The 23,465-nt window shown below is 47.0% G+C and overlaps 1 protein-coding gene and 1 long non-coding RNA gene across 3 annotated transcripts; both read left to right on the forward strand.

The window, feature by feature from the left end:
- Nucleotides 1-11,662: 11,662 nt before the first annotated feature.
- LOC310820989 (toll-like receptor 2) lies at nucleotides 11,663-14,133 on the forward strand (the record flags this gene model as incomplete). The annotated part of the gene is made up of 1 exon (XM_083692834.1): nucleotides 11,663-14,133. One exon carries the CDS (start codon nucleotides 11,663-11,665, stop codon nucleotides 14,021-14,023), a length of 2,361 nt encoding a protein of 786 aa, XP_083548960.1. The 3' UTR covers nucleotides 14,024-14,133.
- Nucleotides 14,134-15,458: 1,325 nt separating this feature from the next.
- LOC310821065 lies at nucleotides 15,459-18,829 on the forward strand. 2 transcript variants are annotated; one of them, XR_014554852.1, is made up of 7 exons: nucleotides 15,459-15,625; nucleotides 15,834-15,899; nucleotides 16,107-16,248; nucleotides 16,866-16,965; nucleotides 17,661-17,733; nucleotides 18,203-18,248; nucleotides 18,638-18,829. It is a non-coding gene; the product is annotated as an uncharacterized lncRNA (long non-coding RNA). The 2 variants fall into 2 exon arrangements; XR_014554851.1 differs by having other exon boundaries at nucleotides 18,203-18,829.
- Nucleotides 18,830-23,465: the final 4,636 nt, after the last annotated feature.

Raw genomic sequence — 23,465 nt, forward strand, 5'->3', positions numbered from 1 at the left:
ACTGCAGTATTGTTTGTGTTGTCAAGTGGCGGGCGTCTCCTTTCCTCGACTTTATATACAGTGCAGAGGGCTGGTTCCTTCGCTTACGGCCACACCACGCTGAGCACGCCCGATCTCGTCCGATCTCGGAGGCTAAGCAGAGTCGGGCCGGGTTAGTACTTGGATGGGTGACCGCCTGGGAATACCCGGTGCAGTAAGCTTTTCCTTATTTCGACCAGTAGGGTGTACTATTGTATCACCACTGTAGTTTGAACAGTGCTGTAGTGTGAACACAGCTCCAGTTTCATATTGCTGTTTTGAACAGTTTATACAGTTTGCTCCAAAACCACCTGCTAAGAATTGGTGACTCACTCAGCCTTCTCTTGAGCTCGATTCTAGACTGACAACTATGAACTATGAGCCGTGGAGTGGTAAAGCAATGTCAATTGCAGTTTTGGTGTTTTGTCCCCCCCAGATAACTCCCTGCCTTCTGCGTATCAACTGCAGTATTGTTTGTGTTGTCAAGTGGCGGGCGTCTCCTTTCCTCGACTTTATATACAGTGCAGAGGGCTGGTTCCTTCGCTTACGGCCACACCACGCTGAGCACGCCCGATCTCGTCCGATCTCGGAGGCTAAGCAGAGTCGGGCCGGGTTAGTACTTGGATGGGTGACCGCCTGGGAATACCCGGTGCAGTAAGCTTTTCCTTATTTCGACCAGTAGGGTGTACTATTGTATCACCACTGTAGTTTGAACAGTGCTGTAGTGTGAACACAGCTCCAGTTTCATATTGCTGTTTTGAACAGTTTATACAGTTTGCTCCAAAACCACCTGCTAAGAATTGGTGACTCACTCAGCCTTCTCTTGAGCTCGATTCTAGACTGACAACTATGAACTATGAGCCGTGGAGTGGTAAAGCAATGTCAATTGCAGTTTTGGTGTTTTGTCCCCCCCAGATAACTCCCTGCCTTCTGCGTATCAACTGCAGTATTGTTTGTGTTGTCAAGTGGCGGGCGTCTCCTTTCCTCGACTTTATATACAGTGCAGAGGGCTGGTTCCTTCGCTTACGGCCATACCACGCTGAGCACGCCCGATCTCGTCAGATCTCGGAGGCTAAGCAGAGTCGGGCCGGGTTAGTACTTGGATGGGTGACCGCCTGGGAATACCCGGTGCAGTAAGCTTTTCCTTATTTCGACCAGTAGGGTGTACTATTGTATCACCACTGTAGTTTGAACAGTGCTGTAGTGTGAACACAGCTCCAGTTTCATATTGCTGTTTTGAACAGTTTATACAGTTTGCTCCAAAACCACCTGCTAAGAATTGGTGACTCACTCAGCCTTCTCTTGAGCTCGATTCTAGACTGACAACTATGAACTATGAGCCGTGGAGTGGTAAAGCAATGTCAATTGCAGTTTTGGTGTTTTGTCCCACCCAGATAACTCCCTGCCTTCTGCGTATCAACTGCAGTATTGTTTGTGTTGTCAAGTGGCGGGCGTCTCCTTTCCTCGACTTTATATACAGTGCAGAGGGCTGGTTCCTTCGCTTACGGCCATACCACGCTGAGCACGCCCGATCTCGTCCGATCTCGGAGGCTAAGCAGAGTCGGGCCGGGTTAGTACTTGGATGGGTGACCGCCTGGGAATACCCGGTGCAGTAAGCTTTTCCTTATTTCGACCAGTAGGGTGTACTATTGTATCACCACTGTAGTTTGAACAGTGCTGTAGTGTGAACACAGCTCCAGTTTCATATTGCTGTTTTGAACAGTTTATACAGTTTGCTCCAAAACCACCTGCTAAGAATTGGTGACTCACTCAGCCTTCTCTTGAGCTCGATTCTAGACTGACAACTATGAACTATGAGCCGTGGAGTGGTAAAGCAATGTCAATTGCAGTTTTGGTGTTTTGTCCCCCCCAGATAACTCCCTGCCTTCTGCGTATCAACTGCAGTATTGTTTGTGTTGTCAAGTGGCGGGCGTCTCCTTTCCTCGACTTTATATACAGTGCAGAGGGCTGGTTCCTTCGCTTACGGCCATACCACGCTGAGCACGCCCGATCTCGTCCGATCTCGGAGGCTAAGCAGAGTCGGGCCGGGTTAGTACTTGGATGGGTGACCGCCTGGGAATACCCGGTGCAGTAAGCTTTTCCTTAATTCGACCAGTAGGGTGTACTATTGTATCACCACTGTAGTTTGAACAGTGCTGTAGTGTGAACACAGCTCCAGTTTCATATTGCTGTTTTGAACAGTTTATACAGTTTGCTCCAAAACCACCTGCTAAGAATTGGTGACTCACTCAGCCTTCTCTTGAGCTCGATTCTAGACTGACAACTATGAACTATGAGCCGTGGAGTGGTAAAGCAATGTCAATTGCAGTTTTGGTGTTTTGTCCCCCCCAGATAACTCCCTGCCTTCTGCGTATCAACTGCAGTATTGTTTGTGTTGTCAAGTGGCGGGCGTCTCCTTTCCTCGACTTTATATACAGTGCAGAGGGCTGGTTCCTTCGCTTACGGCCATACCACGCTGAGCACGCCCGATCTCGTCCGATCTCGGAGGCTAAGCAGAGTCGGGCCGGGTTAGTACTTGGATGGGTGACCGCCTGGGAATACCCGGTGCAGTAAGCTTTTCCTTATTTCGACCAGTAGGGTGTACTATTGTATCACCACTGTAGTTTGAACAGTGCTGTAGTGTGAACACAGCTCCAGTTTCATATTGCTGTTTTGAACAGTTTATACAGTTTGCTCCAAAACCACCTGCTAAGAATTGGTGACTCACTCAGCCTTCTCTTGAGCTCGATTCTAGACTGACAACTATGAACTATGAGCCGTGGAGTGGTAAAGCAATGTCAATTGCAGTTTTGGTGTTTTGTCCCCCCCAGATAACTCCCTGCCTTCTGCGTATCAACTGCAGTATTGTTTGTGTTGTCAAGTGGCGGGCGTCTCCTTTCCTCGACTTTATATACAGTGCAGAGGGCTGGTTCCTTCGCTTACGGCCATACCACGCTGAGCACGCCCGATCTCGTCCGATCTCGGAGGCTAAGCAGAGTCGGGCCGGGTTAGTACTTGGATGGGTGACCGCCTGGGAATACCCGGTGCAGTAAGCTTTTCCTTATTTCGACCAGTAGGGTGTACTATTGTATCACCACTGTAGTTTGAACAGTGCTGTAGTGTGAACACAGCTCCAGTTTCATATTGCTGTTTTGAACAGTTTATACAGTTTGCTCCAAAACCACCTGCTAAGAATTGGTGACTCACTCAGCCTTCTCTTGAGCTCGATTCTAGACTGACAACTATGAACTATGAGCCGTGGAGTGGTAAAGCAATGTCAATTGCAGTTTTGGTGTTTTGTCCCCCCCAGATAACTCCCTGCCTTCTGCGTATCAACTGCAGTATTGTTTGTGTTGTCAAGTGGCGGGCGTCTCCTTTCCTCGACTTTATATACAGTGCAGAGGGCTGGTTCCTTCGCTTACGGCCATACCACGCTGAGCACGCCCGATCTCGTCCGATCTCGGAGGCTAAGCAGAGTCGGGCCGGGTTAGTACTTGGATGGGTGACCGCCTGGGAATACCCGGTGCAGTAAGCTTTTCCTTATTTCGACCAGTAGGGTGTACTATTGTATCACCACTGTAGTTTGAACAGTGCTGTAGTGTGAACACAGCTCCAGTTTCATATTGCTGTTTTGAACAGTTTATACAGTTTGCTCCAAAACCACCTGCTAAGAATTGGTGACTCACTCAGCCTTCTCTTGAGCTCGATTCTAGACTGACAACTATGAACTATGAGCCGTGGAGTGGTAAAGCAATGTCAATTGCAGTTTTGGTGTTTTGTCCCCCCCAGATAACTCCCTGCCTTCTGCGTATCAACTGCAGTATTGTTTGTGTTGTCAAGTGGCGGGCGTCTCCTTTCCTCGACTTTATATACAGTGCAGAGGGCTGGTTCCTTCGCTTACGGCCATACCACGCTGAGCACGCCCGATCTCGTCCGATCTCGGAGGCTAAGCAGAGTCGGGCCGGGTTAGTACTTGGATGGGTGACCGCCTGGGAATACCCGGTGCAGTAAGCTTTTCCTTATTTCGACCAGTAGGGTGTACTATTGTATCACCACTGTAGTTTGAACAGTGCTGTAGTGTGAACACAGCTCCAGTTTCATATTGCTGTTTTGAACAGTTTATACAGTTTGCTCCAAAACCACCTGCTAAGAATTGGTGACTCACTCAGCCTTCTCTTGAGCTCGATTCTAGACTGACAACTATGAACTATGAGCCGTGGAGTGGTAAAGCAATGTCAATTGCAGTTTTGGTGTTTTGTCCCCCCCAGATAACTCCCTGCCTTCTGCGTATCAACTGCAGTATTGTTTGTGTTGTCAAGTGGCGGGCGTCTCCTTTCCTCGACTTTATATACAGTGCAGAGGGCTGGTTCCTTCGCTTACGGCCATACCACGCTGAGCACGCCCGATCTCGTCCGATCTCGGAGGCTAAGCAGAGTCGGGCCGGGTTAGTACTTGGATGGGTGACCGCCTGGGAATACCCGGTGCAGTAAGCTTTTCCTTATTTCGACCAGTAGGGTGTACTATTGTATCACCACTGTAGTTTGAACAGTGCTGTAGTGTGAACACAGCTCCAGTTTCATATTGCTGTTTTGAACAGTTTATACAGTTTGCTCCAAAACCACCTGCTAAGAATTGGTGACTCACTCAGCCTTCTCTTGAGCTCGATTCTAGACTGACAACTATGAACTATGAGCCGTGGAGTGGTAAAGCAATGTCAATTGCAGTTTTGGTGTTTTGTCCCCCCCAGATAACTCCCTGCCTTCTGCGTATCAACTGCAGTATTGTTTGTGTTGTCAAGTGGCGGGCGTCTCCTTTCCTCGACTTTATATACAGTGCAGAGGGCTGGTTCCTTCGCTTACGGCCATACCACGCTGAGCACGCCCGATCTCGTCCGATCTCGGAAGCTAAGCAGAGTCGGGCCGGGTTAGTACTTGGATGGGTGACCGCCTGGGAATACCCGGTGCAGTAAGCTTTTCCTTATTTCGACCAGTAGGGTGTACTATTGTATCACCACTGTAGTTTGAACAGTGCTGTAGTGTGAACACAGCTCCAGTTTCATATTGCTGTTTTGAACAGTTTATACAGTTTGCTCCAAAACCACCTGCTAAGAATTGGTGACTCACTCAGCCTTCTCTTGAGCTCGATTCTAGACTGACAACTATGAACTATGAGCCGTGGAGTGGTAAAGCAATGTCAATTGCAGTTTTGGTGTTTTGTCCCCCCCAGATAACTCCCTGCCTTCTGCGTATCAACTGCAGTATTGTTTGTGTTGTCAAGTGGCGGGCGTCTCCTTTCCTCGACTTTATATACAGTGCAGAGGGCTGGTTCCTTCGCTTACGGCCATACCACGCTGAGCACGCCCGATCTCGTCCGATCTCGGAAGCTAAGCAGAGTCGGGCCGGGTTAGTACTTGGATGGGTGACCGCCTGGGAATACCCGGTGCAGTAAGCTTTTCCTTATTTCGACCAGTAGGGTGTACTATTGTATCACCACTGTAGTTTGAACAGTGCTGTAGTGTGAACACAGCTCCAGTTTCATATTGCTGTTTTGAACAGTTTATACAGTTTGCTCCAAAACCACCTGCTAAGAATTGGTGACTCACTCAGCCTTCTCTTGAGCTCGATTCTAGACTGACAACTATGAACTATGAGCCGTGGAGTGGTAAAGCAATGTCAATTGCAGTTTTGGTGTTTTGTCCCCCCCAGATAACTCCCTGCCTTCTGCGTATCAACTGCAGTATTGTTTGTGTTGTCAAGTGGCGGGCGTCTCCTTTCCTCGACTTTATATACAGTGCAGAGGGCTGGTTCCTTCGCTTACGGCCATACCACGCTGAGCACGCCTGATCTCGTCCGATCTCGGAAGCTAAGCAGAGTCGGGCCGGGTTAGTACTTGGATGGGTGACCGCCTGGGAATACCCGGTGCAGTAAGCTTTTCCTTATTTCGACCAGTAGGGTGTACTATTGTATCACCACTGTAGTTTGAACAGTGCTGTAGTGTGAACACAGCTCCAGTTTCATATTGCTGTTTTGAACAGTTTATACAGTTTGCTCCAAAACCACCTGCTAAGAATTGGTGACTCACTCAGCCTTCTCTTGAGCTCGATTCTAGACTGACAACTATGAACTATGAGCCGTGGAGTGGTAAAGCAATGTCAATTGCAGTTTTGGTGTTTTGTCCCCCCCAGATAACTCCCTGCCTTCTGCGTATCAACTGCAGTATTGTTTGTGTTGTCAAGTGGCGGGCGTCTCCTTTCCTCGACTTTATATACAGTGCAGAGGGCTGGTTCCTTCGCTTACGGCCATACCACGCTGAGCACGCCCGATCTCGTCCGATCTCGGAAGCTAAGCAGAGTCGGGCCGGGTTAGTACTTGGATGGGTGACCGCCTGGGAATACCCGGTGCAGTAAGCTTTTCCTTATTTCGACCAGTAGGGTGTACTATTGTATCACCACTGTAGTTTGAACAGTGCTGTAGTGTGAACACAGCTCCAGTTTCATATTGCTGTTTTGAACAGTTTATACAGTTTGCTCCAAAACCACCTGCTAAGAATTGGTGACTCACTCAGCCTTCTCTTGAGCTCGATTCTAGACTGACAACTATGAACTATGAGCCGTGGAGTGGTAAAGCAATGTCAATTGCAGTTTTGGTGTTTTGTCCCCCCCAGATAACTCCCTGCCTTCTGCGTATCAACTGCAGTATTGTTTGTGTTGTCAAGTGGCGGGCGTCTCCTTTCCTCGACTTTATATACAGTGCAGAGGGCTGGTTCCTTCGCTTACGGCCATACCACGCTGAGCACGCCCGATCTCGTCCGATCTCGGAAGCTAAGCAGAGTCGGGCCGGGTTAGTACTTGGATGGGTGACCGCCTGGGAATACCCGGTGCAGTAAGCTTTTCCTTATTTCGACCAGTAGGGTGTACTATTGTATCACCACTGTAGTTTGAACAGTGCTGTAGTGTGAACACAGCTCCAGTTTCATATTGCTGTTTTGAACAGTTTATACAGTTTGCTCCAAAACCACCTGCTAAGAATTGGTGACTCACTCAGCCTTCTCTTGAGCTCGATTCTAGACTGACAACTATGAACTATGAGCCGTGGAGTGGTAAAGCAATGTCAATTGCAGTTTTGGTGTTTTGTCCCCCCCAGATAACTCCCTGCCTTCTGCGTATCAACTGCAGTATTGTTTGTGTTGTCAAGTGGCGGGCGTCTCCTTTCCTCGACTTTATATACAGTGCAGAGGGCTGGTTCCTTCGCTTACGGCCATACCACGCTGAGCACGCCCGATCTCGTCCGATCTCGGAAGCTAAGCAGAGTCGGGCCGGGTTAGTACTTGGATGGGTGACCGCCTGGGAATACCCGGTGCAGTAAGCTTTTCCTTATTTCGACCAGTAGGGTGTACTATTGTATCACCACTGTAGTTTGAACAGTGCTGTAGTGTGAACACAGCTCCAGTTTCATATTGCTGTTTTGAACAGTTTATACAGTTTGCTCCAAAACCACCTGCTAAGAATTGGTGACTCACTCAGCCTTCTCTTGAGCTCGATTCTAGACTGACAACTATGAACTATGAGCCGTGGAGTGGTAAAGCAATGTCAATTGCAGTTTTGGTGTTTTGTCCCCCCCAGATAACTCCCTGCCTTCTGCGTATCAACTGCAGTATTGTTTGTGTTGTCAAGTGGCGGGCGTCTCCTTTCCTCGACTTTATATACAGTGCAGAGGGCTGGTTCCTTCGCTTACGGCCATACCACGCTGAGCACGCCCGATCTCGTCCGATCTCGGAAGCTAAGCAGAGTCGGGCCGGGTTAGTACTTGGATGGGTGACCGCCTGGGAATACCCGGTGCAGTAAGCTTTTCCTTATTTCGACCAGTAGGGTGTACTATTGTATCACCACTGTAGTTTGAACAGTGCTGTAGTGTGAACACAGCTCCAGTTTCATATTGCTGTTTTGAACAGTTTATACAGTTTGCTCCAAAACCACCTGCTAAGAATTGGTGACTCACTCAGCCTTCTCTTGAGCTCGATTCTAGACTGACAACTATGAACTATGAGCCGTGGAGTGGTAAAGCAATGTCAATTGCAGTTTTGGTGTTTTGTCCCCCCCAGATAACTCCCTGCCTTCTGCGTATCAACTGCAGTATTGTTTGTGTTGTCAAGTGGCGGGCGTCTCCTTTCCTCGACTTTATATACAGTGCAGAGGGCTGGTTCCTTCGCTTACGGCCATACCACGCTGAGCACGCCCGATCTCGTCCGATCTCGGAAGCTAAGCAGAGTCGGGCCGGGTTAGTACTTGGATGGGTGACCGCCTGGGAATACCCGGTGCAGTAAGCTTTTCCTTATTTCGACCAGTAGGGTGTACTATTGTATCACCACTGTAGTTTGAACAGTGCTGTAGTGTGAACACAGCTCCAGTTTCATATTGCTGTTTTGAACAGTTTATACAGTTTGCTCCAAAACCACCTGCTAAGAATTGGTGACTCACTCAGCCTTCTCTTGAGCTCGATTCTAGACTGACAACTATGAACTATGAGCCGTGGAGTGGTAAAGCAATGTCAATTGCAGTTTTGGTGTTTTGTCCCCCCCAGATAACTCCCTGCCTTCTGCGTATCAACTGCAGTATTGTTTGTGTTGTCAAGTGGCGGGCGTCTCCTTTCCTCGACTTTATATACAGTGCAGAGGGCTGGTTCCTTCGCTTACGGCCATACCACGCTGAGCACGCCCGATCTCGTCCGATCTCGGAAGCTAAGCAGAGTCGGGCCGGGTTAGTACTTGGATGGGTGACCGCCTGGGAATACCCGGTTCAGTAAGCTTTTCCTTATTTCGACCAGTAGGGTGTACTATTGTATCACCACTGTAGTTTGAACAGTGCTGTAGTGTGAACACAGCTCCAGTTTCATATTGCTGTTTTGAACAGTTTATACAGTTTGCTCCAAAACCACCTGCTAAGAATTGGTGACTCACTCAGCCTTCTCTTGAGCTCGATTCTAGACTGACAACTATGAACTATGAGCCGTGGAGTGGTAAAGCAATGTCAATTGCAGTTTTGGTGTTTTGTCCCCCCCAGATAACTCCCTGCCTTCTGCGTATCAACTGCAGTATTGTTTGTGTTGTCAAGTGGCGGGCGTCTCCTTTCCTCGACTTTATATACAGTGCAGAGGGCTGGTTCCTTCGCTTACGGCCATACCACGCTGAGCACGCCCGATCTCGTCCGATCTCGGAAGCTAAGCAGAGTCGGGCCGGGTTAGTACTTGGATGGGTGACCGCCTGGGAATACCCGGTGCAGTAAGCTTTTCCTTATTTCGACCAGTAGGGTGTACTATTGTATCACCACTGTAGTTTGAACAGTGCTGTAGTGTGAACACAGCTCCAGTTTCATATTGCTGTTTTGAACAGTTTATACAGTTTGCTCCAAAACCACCTGCTAAGAATTGGTGACTCACTCAGCCTTCTCTTGAGCTCGATTCTAGACTGACAACTATGAACTATGAGCCGTGGAGTGGTAAAGCAATGTCAATTGCAGTTTTGGTGTTTTGTCCCCCCCAGATAACTCCCTGCCTTCTGCGTATCAACTGCAGTATTGTTTGTGTTGTCAAGTGGCGGGCGTCTCCTTTCCTCGACTTTATATACAGTGCAGAGGGCTGGTTCCTTCGCTTACGGCCATACCACGCTGAGCACGCCCGATCTCGTCCGATCTCGGAAGCTAAGCAGAGTCGGGCCGGGTTAGTACTTGGATGGGTGACCGCCTGGGAATACCCGGTGCAGTAAGCTTTTCCTTATTTCGACCAGTAGGGTGTACTATTGTATCACCACTGTAGTTTGAACAGTGCTGTAGTGTGAACACAGCTCCAGTTTCATATTGCTGTTTTGAACAGTTTATACAGTTTGCTCCAAAACCACCTGCTAAGAATTGGTGACTCACTCAGCCTTCTCTTGAGCTCGATTCTAGACTGACAACTATGAACTATGAGCCGTGGAGTGGTAAAGCAATGTCAATTGCAGTTTTGGTGTTTTGTCCCCCCCAGATAACTCCCTGCCTTCTGCGTATCAACTGCAGTATTGTTTGTGTTGTCAAGTGGCGGGCGTCTCCTTTCCTCGACTTTATATACAGTGCAGAGGGCTGGTTCCTTCGCTTACGGCCATACCACGCTGAGCACGCCCGATCTCGTCCGATCTCGGAAGCTAAGCAGAGTCGGGCCGGGTTAGTACTTGGATGGGTGACCGCCTGGGAATACCCGGTGCAGTAAGCTTTTCCTTATTTCGACCAGTAGGGTGTACTATTGTATCACCACTGTAGTTTGAACAGTGCTGTAGTGTGAACACAGCTCCAGTTTCATATTGCTGTTTTGAACAGTTTATACAGTTTGCTCCAAAACCACCTGCTAAGAATTGGTGACTCACTCAGCCTTCTCTTGAGCTCGATTCTAGACTGACAACTATGAACTATGAGCCGTGGAGTGGTAAAGCAATGTCAATTGCAGTTTTGGTGTTTTGTCCCCCCCAGATAACTCCCTGCCTTCTGCGTATCAACTGCAGTATTGTTTGTGTTGTCAAGTGGCGGGCGTCTCCTTTCCTCGACTTTATATACAGTGCAGAGGGCTGGTTCCTTCGCTTACGGCCATACCACGCTGAGCACGCCCGATCTCGTCCGATCTCGGAAGCTAAGCAGAGTCGGGCCGGGTTAGTACTTGGATGGGTGACCGCCTGGGAATACCCGGTGCAGTAAGCTTTTCCTTATTTCGACCAGTAGGGTGTACTATTGTATCACCACTGTAGTTTGAACAGTGCTGTAGTGTGAACACAGCTCCAGTTTCATATTGCTGTTTTGAACAGTTTATACAGTTTGCTCCAAAACCACCTGCTAAGAATTGGTGACTCACTCAGCCTTCTCTTGAGCTCGATTCTAGACTGACAACTATGAACTATGAGCCGTGGAGTGGTAAAACAATGTTAATTGCAGTTTTGGTGTTTTTTCCCCCCCAGATAACTCCCTGCCTTCTGCGTATCAACTGCAGTATTGTTTGTGTTGTCAAGTGGCGGGCGTCTCCTTTCTTCGACTTTATATACCCTTTTTAAGGATATCCAAAAGTGATGGGACAGATTTAGCACTTTCCACTTGAAATCACTCTGGTACATGACAATATTAATTTTATCTGTCCACAAGACCTTTTTCCAGACCTTTGCAGTCTTTTTCGCAAACTGTATGTGACTGTTCTTTTTGAAGATAACTAGTGGCTTACGCCTTGCAGTGTCCTTGACTTTCATTGACACCGCTTTGCTTCTCATGTTGACAGACACCAATAGCAGACTTCAAAGGCAAATGCAAAGCCTAGAATCAATATTAGACATTGACTGTCTTTGAGCTCTCTTATGCCTGCACAAATGATGTGACGGAACACACCTGACTTACCAGAAATACCTGTCAAGCCAATTGTCCCAACACTTTTGGGTACCCTGAAATAGGGGGACTATGCATAAACAGTGTTGCAATTTCTGAATGGTGAAACCAATATGTATGCAAATACCATCAAATAAAAGCTGGGAATCTCTACATTAACCTCACAATGATCATTTTGATTTCAAATCCAAACTTTTGGAGTGTAAATGTGAATGACCTACAAATCAATCTTGTGCTTTCCATAGGGCATTCAAGATGGCGGCGCTGAGACCTTTTCTGGTTCTTCTGTTGCTACATCTAAGCCACTGTGCTACTGCCTCACCCAAGGGTCTACCCACAAGACCACACTGTCACCGCTGTGACCAAGCCCTCCTCTGTAGCTGCTCCTTCCAGCATCTCAACAGAGTCCCCACTGTCTCCACCAAGGCCGTCCTTCAGCTTGACCTCTCCTTCAACGAACTGCAGGTCATAGTGGAAGACGACCTGCGTGAGTACGGGAGTCTGAAGACTCTGCGCATGAACAACAACAAAATCAACGCGATTCACGAGCGAGCGTTCTCCGCTCTGGCGAACTTGGAATTGCTTGACCTGTCGTTCAACCGACTGGCTAGGCTGTCCGCTTCCTGGTTCCAAAAGCTTCTGTCTCTTCACCACCTCAGTCTCCATTGGAATGGATACGCGACACTAGACCAAGGGTGCCTGTTCAAGCCCTTGAAGAGGTTGAAGACCCTTCAGTTCGGAGGTCCGGCCCTTCGTAATGTCACTGTGGACGACTTTGCCTGTCTCAGTGGTCTCGAGGAGCTTGGGTTCCATGGCAGTGCTCTGGACGCCTACGAAAAAGGAAGCTTGGAAAAGGTCGGACCCCTTCGTAAAGCAACAATTAGCCTTAACGGTCCCTTCCAGAGGGACCTGGTCCTTGTGGAGAACGTACTGTTAGATGTGTTGCATCCCATCACAACATTGATTGTCACCGACACCAAGTTCCACACAGTAGAGAAAATGAGGCCCTTCTGGGTGGTGAAAAAGAGAAACGTGAAAAACCTTTATGTCCGGAATGCCAGCATCGTAGATATAGCTTTATCTGCACTGCTCGACAAGTTGGCCTACTCCATGCTGTCTCAATTCACGGTGGAAGATTCCAAATTCTTCCTCAAGGGCCCGTGGGGGGGGCAATACGTACAGAGTCTACCTCACCTCGAGTCCGCTGTCCTCAAAAACGTTGACATCCCTCAATTCTACAACTTCCCCACCCTCTTTTTCCTGAAACCTATTCTCAAGGTGCTGCGGAAACTGTCCATCATCAACAGCAAGGTTCACACCATACCTTGCGGGACCTCCGAGGACCTCTCCAGACTGGAGCACTTGGACCTGAGCGGGAACCTCTTCCACGACCGGACCATGGCGGAGATGATGTGTGACGGCCGCGGCGTCGCCCAGGGTCTGCGGACCATCAACCTCAGCAGGAACGACCTGCAGTCCCTCAACAGCCAGCTCTTCACCAAACTGGACAACCTAACCACCATTGACTTGAGTGGGAATGTGTTCCATAGTATACCCCAGACCTGTGATTGGCCCCCAAGTCTCCGTTTACTGAACCTCTCATCCTCCCACTTGACGAAGGCGACTCGTTGCCTGCCTCAGAGTTTACACGTTCTAGATTTAAGCGACAACGACCTGACGGTGTTTGACATTGAGCTGCCTCTCCTTGCAGAGTTGTACATCTCGGGCAACAAGATATTGAGTTTGATGGATGGAAAGCTGTATCCGTCCCTGGAGGTCCTCTTCATTCACAACAATGCCCTCCACACGTTTAACAACAAGGATTTAGAGGTGTACAGCAAACTGAGGCTCTTGGAAGCTGGCGCGAACACGTTCATATGCTCCTGTGACTTTGTGGCGTTCATGCAAATGGGAAATGCAGTTGCCTTAGGAGACAGGTTTGGGACCTACGTGTGTGAGTCGCCCGACACGGTTCGAGGACTCCTCGTCATAGACGCTAGGCTATCCGTTTTTGAGTGCCACGCGGTCGTAGCCCTCTCCGTCCTCTGCTCCAGCATCCTCTTCACCTTCCTGGTCTCAGGGGCTCTGTGTTACAAGTTCCATGCCCTGTGGTACCTGAGGATGACCTGGGCTTGGCTGAGGGCCAAAAGGAAGAGGCCAGTCCTCAAGAGAGGGGAGGTCTGCTATGACGCCTTTGTTTCCTACAGCAACAGAGACTCCACGTGGGTGGAGGAGCATCTGGTCCCCCAGATGGAGGAATCGCAGCCGCCATTACGGCTCTGCCTCCACAAGCGGAACTTCCTCCCCGGCAGGTGGATCCTGGACAACATAATGGACGCCATAGAGAAGAGCCACAGGACCCTGTTCATCCTCTCCCAGCACTTTGTGCAGAGTGAGTGGTGCAAGTACGAACTGGACTACTCTCACTTCCGGCTGTTTGACGAGAACAACGACACCGTTGTGCTGGTTCTGCTCGAGCCCATTGCCAAGGAGACCATCCCCAAGAGGTTCTGCAAGCTGAGGAAGGTCATGAACTCTCGGACCTATCTGGAGTGGCCTGAGGAGGAGGAGGAGAGACCTCGGTTCTGGCATGGGCTGAAAGAGGCAATCAGATGACCTGAGCCTCGTCGACATTTCACTTTGCCAACCGTCCACACTAGCTACTGGTCCAAGAGAGTAAAGTCCCTTAGTGGAGATGCTATCGGGCCTTATACAGGGTGGTTATAGTATGAGTACTTGTGTGGTCATTTAGCAGAATGATAAGATGACTGATGTATAGTTAATTCACTTACTAAGACAAATTTAATTGTAAGTCGCTTTTGAATATCTCCTTGACTTACAATTTGACTTATCCGGAACAACTTAGCGACTACATACAAGAAGACCTCAGCCATGTTTGAGGATGAATCTGGAATGACTACAACTGACTGGTGTAATTAAAAACTTTGTAATGAAATATGAACTAGTACTATTATGGTAAACATTGATGCAAAATGTTTTGTGTATAAAAAAAGGTCCTCCCAGTCAACTCTGACTTTGAGATTTTGAGTCTTATGACTGTATGAAAAACAGGTAAAAGCTGATGAAGTCTAAAACATTTTTTTTTTTAGCATTGTGACTGCCTGTGGCCTCTGGTTTGAGCATTGATTACTTGATCTTATGATGACTGATGGATAGATGATTCACTTACTTAAACAAATATATTTGTTGTAAGTCGCTTTGGATAAAGGCGTCTGCTAAATGCCATGAATGTTAATGTAATGTAATGTAAAATGAGATAGAAAGAACAACCTGAGGTAGCAAAACAGTAACTGGTATGTGACCACCACAGAGTGTAATGAAGGGACGTAAATCCATATTTTACCTGTCATGTCCAGCAGGGAGCAGCATAGTCAAACCAACAACATTCAGTCAACAGCAGGTCTCATATCTACTCCTATATTGGCATCACCTTCACTGAGAAACTCTGTCCATACTTCAAACCCTGCCTTCATGAAGGTGGTAAGAACTCAGCCCCACTGGTCGTCTCCTGTCATTTAAATAGACTTTGAGTTTTCATCTTGGTTTCATCTAAATCTTGACTCTGTCTTCATCTTGGTTTTTGAATTAAAAGGACATTTTTCATTCTATCTCAAAATGATGGAGATACAGTTAACCTTGTTTAAGTTTGTGTTTAAAAGAAACGGCACAGATATTTTTTAATGATAAGATGATTCCATTCAAATGTCTGATAGCTGATCACCTCTTATTAAAATCAGGGTATTATTTTTTCATTGAATACATTAAGCTGTGTCATTTAAAAAAAATGTACATTTGGTTAAATAAAGAAGTTATTGTTTAAGGGGTTCGCTGAATCTCTTTGTTGGTGTCCCAAAGAGAGGAAGGAGGATCAACAAGAAGGACTTTTTTGGTTGACACCCCAAAGGGGCGTATCCGCCGTTTGGAACGCCATCCCGTGGGTACCTATTGGAGGAAAAGCAATGACACCAAACGTACGCGCCCAAATAGTCTATACATACGTCTTCAACCCCAAGACATATCCTCACTCTTCAGCTTGTCGGAAACGGTTGTGTATTCTTTCGAGAGAGACGGAACTGAGTCGTTTAATTATCAAGTGCTGCTAGCTGAATAGTTTTCCGTTAAAATCGCTATCGGTGCAGTCGATAAATCTCCTTAACTACAAAAAGTCCACGAGAGACAGAAGGCGGCGTTCAACAGGTAACAAACACGCTAGCTAGCTAGGCTACATATAGCAACACGCGACTAGCATGCTCGGCTACGAACGGAACGACACACGACTAGCTAGCTAACATTAGCATCATCAGGTTACCGATAACTTTAATTGTCTGTGTGTATGTATATATATAAAAAGACCAAGGTCTCTTTTTAATACAATATTGACTGATGTATTTGTGTGTCTGTGTAGGATGAAGTTCAGGTTCATCAGCCAGATGAGTTACTATGAGGTGTACAAGGACTCTTTACCTCCAAGGTAACTCTTTTTCTCATCTATTTCTGAATTGTTTGTTGCCTAACTGTTGGTGGGATAACAGCAGTAGCATTTGGTTTCAACCACCATTTTCTCAATTGGTCATCAAGTAAATATAATTGAATCTATCTATCCCCGTCTTCTCACCGTTTATTTTCCGCTTTCTTCCCCTCTGTTCTGCACCCGCCTTTCTTTCACCCTCCTTCTCAGCGGAGTGAGAATCTAATGCAGCCGTACTGGCACCTGGAAGTGGATGCAGACGAGGCAGAGGTGTCCACAGCCTGGGCTTCACTGGCTCCATGCAGCTGAGGGACTTCAGTGGAGGCTGGATGATGCACATGGTTCTGCCCAGGTACAGTACTGTTGTCTCTGGGGTCTTGAAATGCGCACATGATCAGGGCTACTGAAAACTGTGTCCTAGACCTGGTTAAGGAAACACTGTAACAAAACTGCAAGCAGATCAAGTCTCAAACTAGATAAATGTCCCATCAGTTGTGTAGGGATCCCCAACTAGAAGCATTGTTTCAAACAAAACCACTAGTTCAGGAGGATGTTGTTGTTATGGGGTTGCTGCTGTGACATGATGTAAACAAAAGGCCGAATTGTAGTGCCCCCGCCAGCGCGGAGGTGCCTTGACAAAAACTAGACCGAAGCGTTTAACTGATCTAAGCAGCTCAACCCTGTTCCCTTTGTAAGATGGCGGTTTGGTTGAACTACATGTGTTGACTGTACCAGAGACAGGAAATGATCATTCTGAAATGACACTTTTCTCAGTTGAATTCTAGAATATATTCACTGACTAGGGTCCAGGTTATGTTGTTATTCAGGTCAAGTCATCACAAGTCATGTGGTCAGGCCAAGAAAACCCCTGGGCAGGATGCAGGAAAAGGTTTTGGTATTCACTTAGGTTAGCTTCATAGCTGTTTCTCAGTACCCTAATCTAACACTTTTTATTATTTATTTTAACAGTTGAAATGTGTTCTGGTCCTGACATCCTGTTCACAGGATTCTCAATGGTGTGTGCACCAACATCATCCAGTTGCAGTAGTGGAAGCTGAAATACTACACGGTAAGAGCAACTGCACTGTACTTTGAGCCAACATGGCTGAGGGCAAAAGTTATTTTCGAAGGGCTAACTGGGCCCTGTCGGGTTGCTGCTGGGACATGTAAACATAAGGTTGTTAAGGAAACACCTTAACAACCACAACTGCAAGCAGATCACGTCTCAAGCTCGATAGGTGTCCCATCAGTTTGTGATTAGCACCAAAACCTGACTATCCTGCACCTATTTGAACAAGCACAAATGCTACCCTGAGGCAGGCCTAAAGCTGAGAAAAAGGGGGTTTGGTGAAGTCAGCCAAAATGCAACAGAGTTCGTGTTGGTCTGCAGTAGCTCAGAACTGCCTGGAAGTGATGAAATAAAAGGCCGAATGATAGCACCAGAGCCCAGCAGTCTGTTCACAGTGCTCCGGTGCAGTGACAAAAATGGACCGAAGCGTTAATCTGATCCAAGCAGTTCTGTCCTTTTCATCACATTTACTTTTTGAAGTCCGACTTGACCCAAAAACAAACATTTTGCCATGCTGCTGTTTTTATTTTTCCGGTGTGTACATTACATTATTATAGTGGAAGCTGTACAGCCAACTGAATGTCCCTCTTCGGGATAATGAAGATGACTAGAGAGACAGAGAGGGAGGGAGAATGGACCTTGTTAGTCCTGAATTGTTGATCAAGTTTTTTCCTCCTTTGACTCTCTGTTGCCAGAGCCTTCATGTTGCTGCTGAACCAACAACCACCTGGACACCCGTGTGGCTGGAAGAGGAGCTAAGACTGTAAGGTGTGTGTCTGTCTGTCTCTGCATGTCTGTTTCTGCATGCTCAAGTGTGTTGTGGGTGGTGATAGTTGTTTCAGGTCAAATTGAGTAGGGATCCCCATCTAGAAGCATTGTTTCAAACAAAACCACTAGTTCAGGAGGATGTTGTTGTTATGGGGTTGCTGCTGTGACATGATGTAAACAAAAGGCCGAATTGTAGTGCCCCCGCCAGCGCGGAGGTGCCTTGACAAAAACTAGACCGAAGCGTTTAACTGATCTAAGCAGCTCAACCCTGTTCCCTTTGTCAGATGGCGTTTTTTTCTGTTGTATTCTAGAATATATTCACTGACTAGTGACCAGGTTATGTTGTCATGTGGTCAGGCCAAGGAAAAACTCCTGGCAGGAAAACGTTTTGGTATTCACCTAGATTAGCTTCATAGCTAATTCTCAGTGCCCTAATCTGACAGTTCTTTCCTTCTCTTTTTTTTAACAGTTGAAATGTATTCTGCTCCTGATATCCCGTTCACAAGATTCTCATGGTAAGAGCAACTGCACTGTACGTTGAGCCAACATGGCTGAGGTCAAAGGTTATTTTTGAAGGGCCTGCCGGGTTGCTGCGGTGACATGATGTAAACAAAAGGCCGAATTATAGCGCCCCCGCCAGGCAGTGTGTTCTCAGTGCGGAGGCGCGTTGACAAAAACTAGACCGAAGCGTTTATCTGATCGAAGCAGCTCAACCAAGTCAGGGTCAAGTTTATTAATATGCACAGTGAACCGGTTTGTCAACAGTAATAATGAGGGGCATGTAACTCATTCATGGGGCAAGTAACAGATTTGGTTTAGTCTGGTTACAGTTATTTTGCTTTTCCTTGCTATAGATTCTACAGAATATCTCCATAACTCTGTAGCTGTCTCTCCAATTCCACAGGCTTGCCGACAGTGGGACCTGCTCTGTTACTTCAACCACAAGACTAATGCCCCACCACTCTTCAACCCCCCCCAGACACACACACCGCTCTTGAACCCCCACTTCCACCTGTCTGGCTTCAGCGAGGAGAACGGAGGCTGTCGTCGTCGTCCACTCATGTATAAACTTCTCATATGCACGTTGTCAAATAAATGAAATCTATGAACTTCTCTTCTTTCCCTCTACTCTCTGATCTCACAATGCCAAGTTGTCGCTTCTAGAACCTGGAGTTGTCATTAATCTCTAGAGGTTCTAAAAGCGACAAATGACAGCGAGTGTGTGCCTCAACAAGACAAGAGTGTTAAGGGGGTAGGAAGGTGTTAGGCAGATATACATAATTTAGTTGATGGTGGCAAACTGTCTCTTCCTACAACTCCTTGAACCGGTGACCTCTTGTAGATGAGGCATCATTCTTTGCACAGAGCCACGACTCCTTCACACCTCACATGCTTGGTTTTGTATATTTGACCTGACGGGTTGAGGAAACATATTCAAAAGCAAGTCCTAAACCAAGCCTTGAACCGGTGACCTCTCGTAGATGAGGCATCGTTCTTCGCACAGAGCCACCAGTGCTTCTGCACTTGGTTTGCTTCTTTTTGTAACTTTAACATTAAGGTTTGCTGTAACATGTTCAAAAGCAAGTCCTAAACCAAGCCTTGAACCAGTGACCTCTTGTAGATGAGGCATCGTTCTTTGCACAGAGCCACCAGTGCTTTCACATTTGGTATGCTTCCTTTTGTAACTTTAACATTAAGGTTTGCTGTAACATATTCAAAAGCAAGTCCTAAACCAAGCCTTGAACCGGTGACCTCTTGTACTTATTAAAGTATTATTTATTTCACATTTGCTTCCATAAACACACCCTCAATAAAACTGTCCTCGTTGATAGACACTAGAGGGCAGTCAGGAGAGAGGAGAGTTTTATTGAGGGTGTGTGCGTGTTGATAAACACTAGAGGGCAGTCAGGAGATCAACACACACACACCCTCAATAAAACTCTCCTCTCTCCTGACTGCCCTCTAGTGTCTATCAACACACACACACACACCCTCAATAAAACTCTCCTCTCTCCTGACTGCCCTCTAGTGTCTATCAACACGCACACACACACACCCTCAATAAAACTCTCCTCTCTCCTGACTGCCCTCTAGTGTCTATCAACACGCACACACCCTCAATAAAACTCTCCTCTCTCCTGACTGCCCTCTAGTGTCTATCAACACGCACACACCCTCAGTAAAACTCTCCTCTCTCCTGACTGCCCTCTAGTGTCTATCAACACACACACACCCTCAATAAAACTCTCCTCTCTCCTGACTGCCCTCTAGTGTCTATCAACACGCACACACACACACCCTCAATAAAACTCTCCTCTCTCCTGACTGCCCTCTAGTGTCTATCAACACGCACACACCCTCAATAAAACTCTCCTCTCTCCTGACTGCCCTCTAGTGTCTATCAACACACACACACCCTCAATAAAACTCTCCTCTCTCCTGACTGCCCTCTAGTGTCTATCAACACACACACACACACACTCAATAAAACTCTCCTCTCTCCTGACTGCCCTCTAGTGTCTATCAACACACGCACACACACACCCTCAATAAAACTCTCCTCTCTCCTGACTGCCCTCTAGTGTCTATCAACACACACACACCCTCAATAAAACTCTCCTCTCTCCTGACTGCCCTCTAGTGTCTATCAACACACACACACACACACACACACCCCCTCTCATGAACCCTTGTCTCTTCCTCCAATACTTCTCTAATTAATCAACTCTCAATATCTAAAACATAAATAGAAGCACTAGCAATTTGAAGTAGCTGTGGCTCTTCAGTAAGATCTTCGTCTTATAGATAGAGGGTTGAGGGTTCAAACCAAGGATGTCGAGTGTGGAGGAGTCGTGGCTGTGTGGTTAGTATCTTGCCCTATCATAACAGGGTTAGACGTTCAAGACTTGGTCATGGCTCTGGAGCTAGGTTTGGAACATTCTTTTGAACATGTTTCATCAAGTCAAATATACAAAACCACATCAGTGAGGACCTCTCCTGGACCACCAACACCGCATCACTGGCGAAGACAGCCCAGCGGCGCCTCTACTTCCTCCGCAAGCTGAAGCGAGCGAAAGCTCCCACACCTATCCTGACAACATTCTACCGAGGCACCATTGAAAGCATCCTGTCCAGCTGCATCACTGTGTGGGGCGGTAGCTGCACCGAACACAGTAGGAAAGCACTGCAACGCATTGTGAACACAGCTGCTAAGATCATTGGTGCCCCACTCCCTTCCCTGCAAGAGACTTACTCCACCCGCCTCACCCGCAAAGCTACCTCGATTGTGAGCGACGCAAGCCACCCCGCACACAGTCTGTTCAGCCTCCTGCCTTCTGGAAGAAGGTATAGGAGCCTCCGTGCCCACACCACCAGACTCACGAAAAGCTTCATACCCCAAGCTGTCAGGAAGCTAAATTCTCTCCCCTCACTTCCCCCAGCCACATCCTCCAAGCTGTCAAGAAGCTGAAACCACCACCCCCCCTCCCAACCCTTCAGCCCCCCCCCCCCCCCAAAAACACTACGGACTCTGGACAATCCACTATTCTATTGCTACAATGCACTATTGCACTATTATTATTTTTTTTATACAGAATACACAGTATTTGGCTGCTACTTACTGTCTTTACTGACTGCTCTTTTTGCACTGTTTAAATTATTTTTATTGAATGTTTTACTTTTAGTATGTGTTATCTGTTGTGCCTGGGCACTTTATCTGTCTCACCGTGGGAGAGTGAGAAACGTCCTCTCGATTCCTTTGTATGTCTTGACATGTGAAGAATTGACAATAAAGCCACTTTGACTTTGAAAACGAAATATGTGAAGGAGTCCTGGCTCAGTGGTTAGTCTTTTTACAAAGAATTGCCTGTCACTGTGCATAGTGCATCTAGGGTGCATAGTGCATCTGCATCTCTTCTGTTTTTTTTATTTATTTCCTCTCTTGGCCTCAGCTGGGTTTGAACCAGCAACGTTCCGCTTATGGGACATGTCCTATACCATTGCGCCACCAGGCAGGTCACAAGGAACACACATATCTTCGTAATTTTGAGGTCTACATCAGCAGACAAAAAAAGATCTAAAAGAAAAGTGCAACATCAGTAACATGGAGATTTCAACCAGCTACATGCCATAGCACCACCAAGCTGCTTACAAAAAAAGAAATACAAATATCTATGCTAGGACCAGGTGCCATTGGCAGTCACATTGCTAGAGGAAGGAAGGATTACGCTTTTTCTTCTTTTATTTACAGTAGAGGAACTGTACAGAGGGGTAGTGGGGGGTGAAGAGGTCTTTAAGAGGGACAGTCAAGACGTAGCGTGAAGAGATGGGTCTTCAGTCTACGATGGAAGATGGGTAGTGACTCTGTAGTGAATGAGATCAGAGAAGAGGGAGGAAGCTCGAGCAGAGTGGAGGGTCTCCGTGACAGCAACGAGAGCAGTCTCAGTAGAGTGCCCAGCCTTAAAGCCGGATTGGTGAGGGTCAAGGAGGTTGTTCTGAAGGAGATAGTGAGACAGTTGGTTAGAGACAACACGTTCAAGGGTTTTAGTTAAAAAGGAGAGAAGGGATTATGTAGTTATGGACAGCAGACGGGTCAAGAGTTGGTTTCTTGAGAAGAGGCTTGACTCTGGCTGTCTTAGACAGCTGGGACAGATCCTGTGGATAAAGAGCTTGATTAATTAATTGATTATGGTGGTAAGGAACGGAAGGAGGTCTTTGGAACTGGATTGGAGAAAGGGTCAAGAGGGCAGGTGGTTGTCCGCTTGGATATGACTAAAATAATTTTTGTATATACTAAAATGATTTTAGTATATCAGGGGTAGTTGCTTCAAATCTCCATGCTTCACAGCTTTCCAGATGTGTCTGCAGATGTTAAAGAGACATGCATTTGGTGTGAGTGTTCAGGTGGCGTAATGATGTCCCATCAACAGAGTGTTGGTTGTGATCCCTGTGTGCATGGCGTGATAGTGCTGATACTTGCTTTGAAATATAAATGCTTTGTGAGTAAAAAATGACGTGGGATTTTGTTGTTTTTGTCTTAAAGTAGAGGAAGTCGATCCACCTTGTTTTCTCGAGCTCATTGGAGTCCTGATTGACACGCCACATCAGCAACAGGGGCATGAGGCAGCCATACCAGTTTGAAGGGGCTTTATTGAACCAGGAAGTGGCTATGGGCTTGCTGTTTGGTTATACTCCGCAGGGTTCCTGAAATTAACAGAATGAAATCAACAAACACCGAAAGCAAGAGTAAATTATCATGACCATGCCTAGTAAAGCACACAATGGTTTATAACATGCAACTCCCATCTTAAAAGTATGAAATTGATGTGAAAAAATACCTTGATAAGCCCATAAAGGAGAAAGCTTAGAGATGGGACTATGAACATTTCACAGGGACCATGTGTTCAAAGCTAAGGGAATGCGGCCATCTTGTTTTAGTATCATGGCATAAGCATTGTCTGTCACAAGCCGGCACTTCTATTTCTGAAGTGTGCACTGCCACCCATGGATGTAAAACCATAGGTTTCGTGCCAGAAACCATGCTAACACAATCACTAGCCTTTAGGATCCATGCTAAGGAGAGCAGAAGTGCACCCTTCAGGAAAAGGGTACAGATTTGGGATGCAAAATTGTTTCACTTGCACGCCAAAAGTGGACAACCATGGCTTTAAAATATGTGGTTAAATAAAGTGTGGTAAAATATAAAATATGGCTAAAAATTCAACTACAGAACG

Source organism: Argentina silus (genome assembly GCF_951799395.1).
Source record: "Argentina silus genome assembly, chromosome: 21".
NCBI lineage: Eukaryota > Metazoa > Chordata > Actinopteri > Argentiniformes > Argentinidae > Argentina > Argentina silus.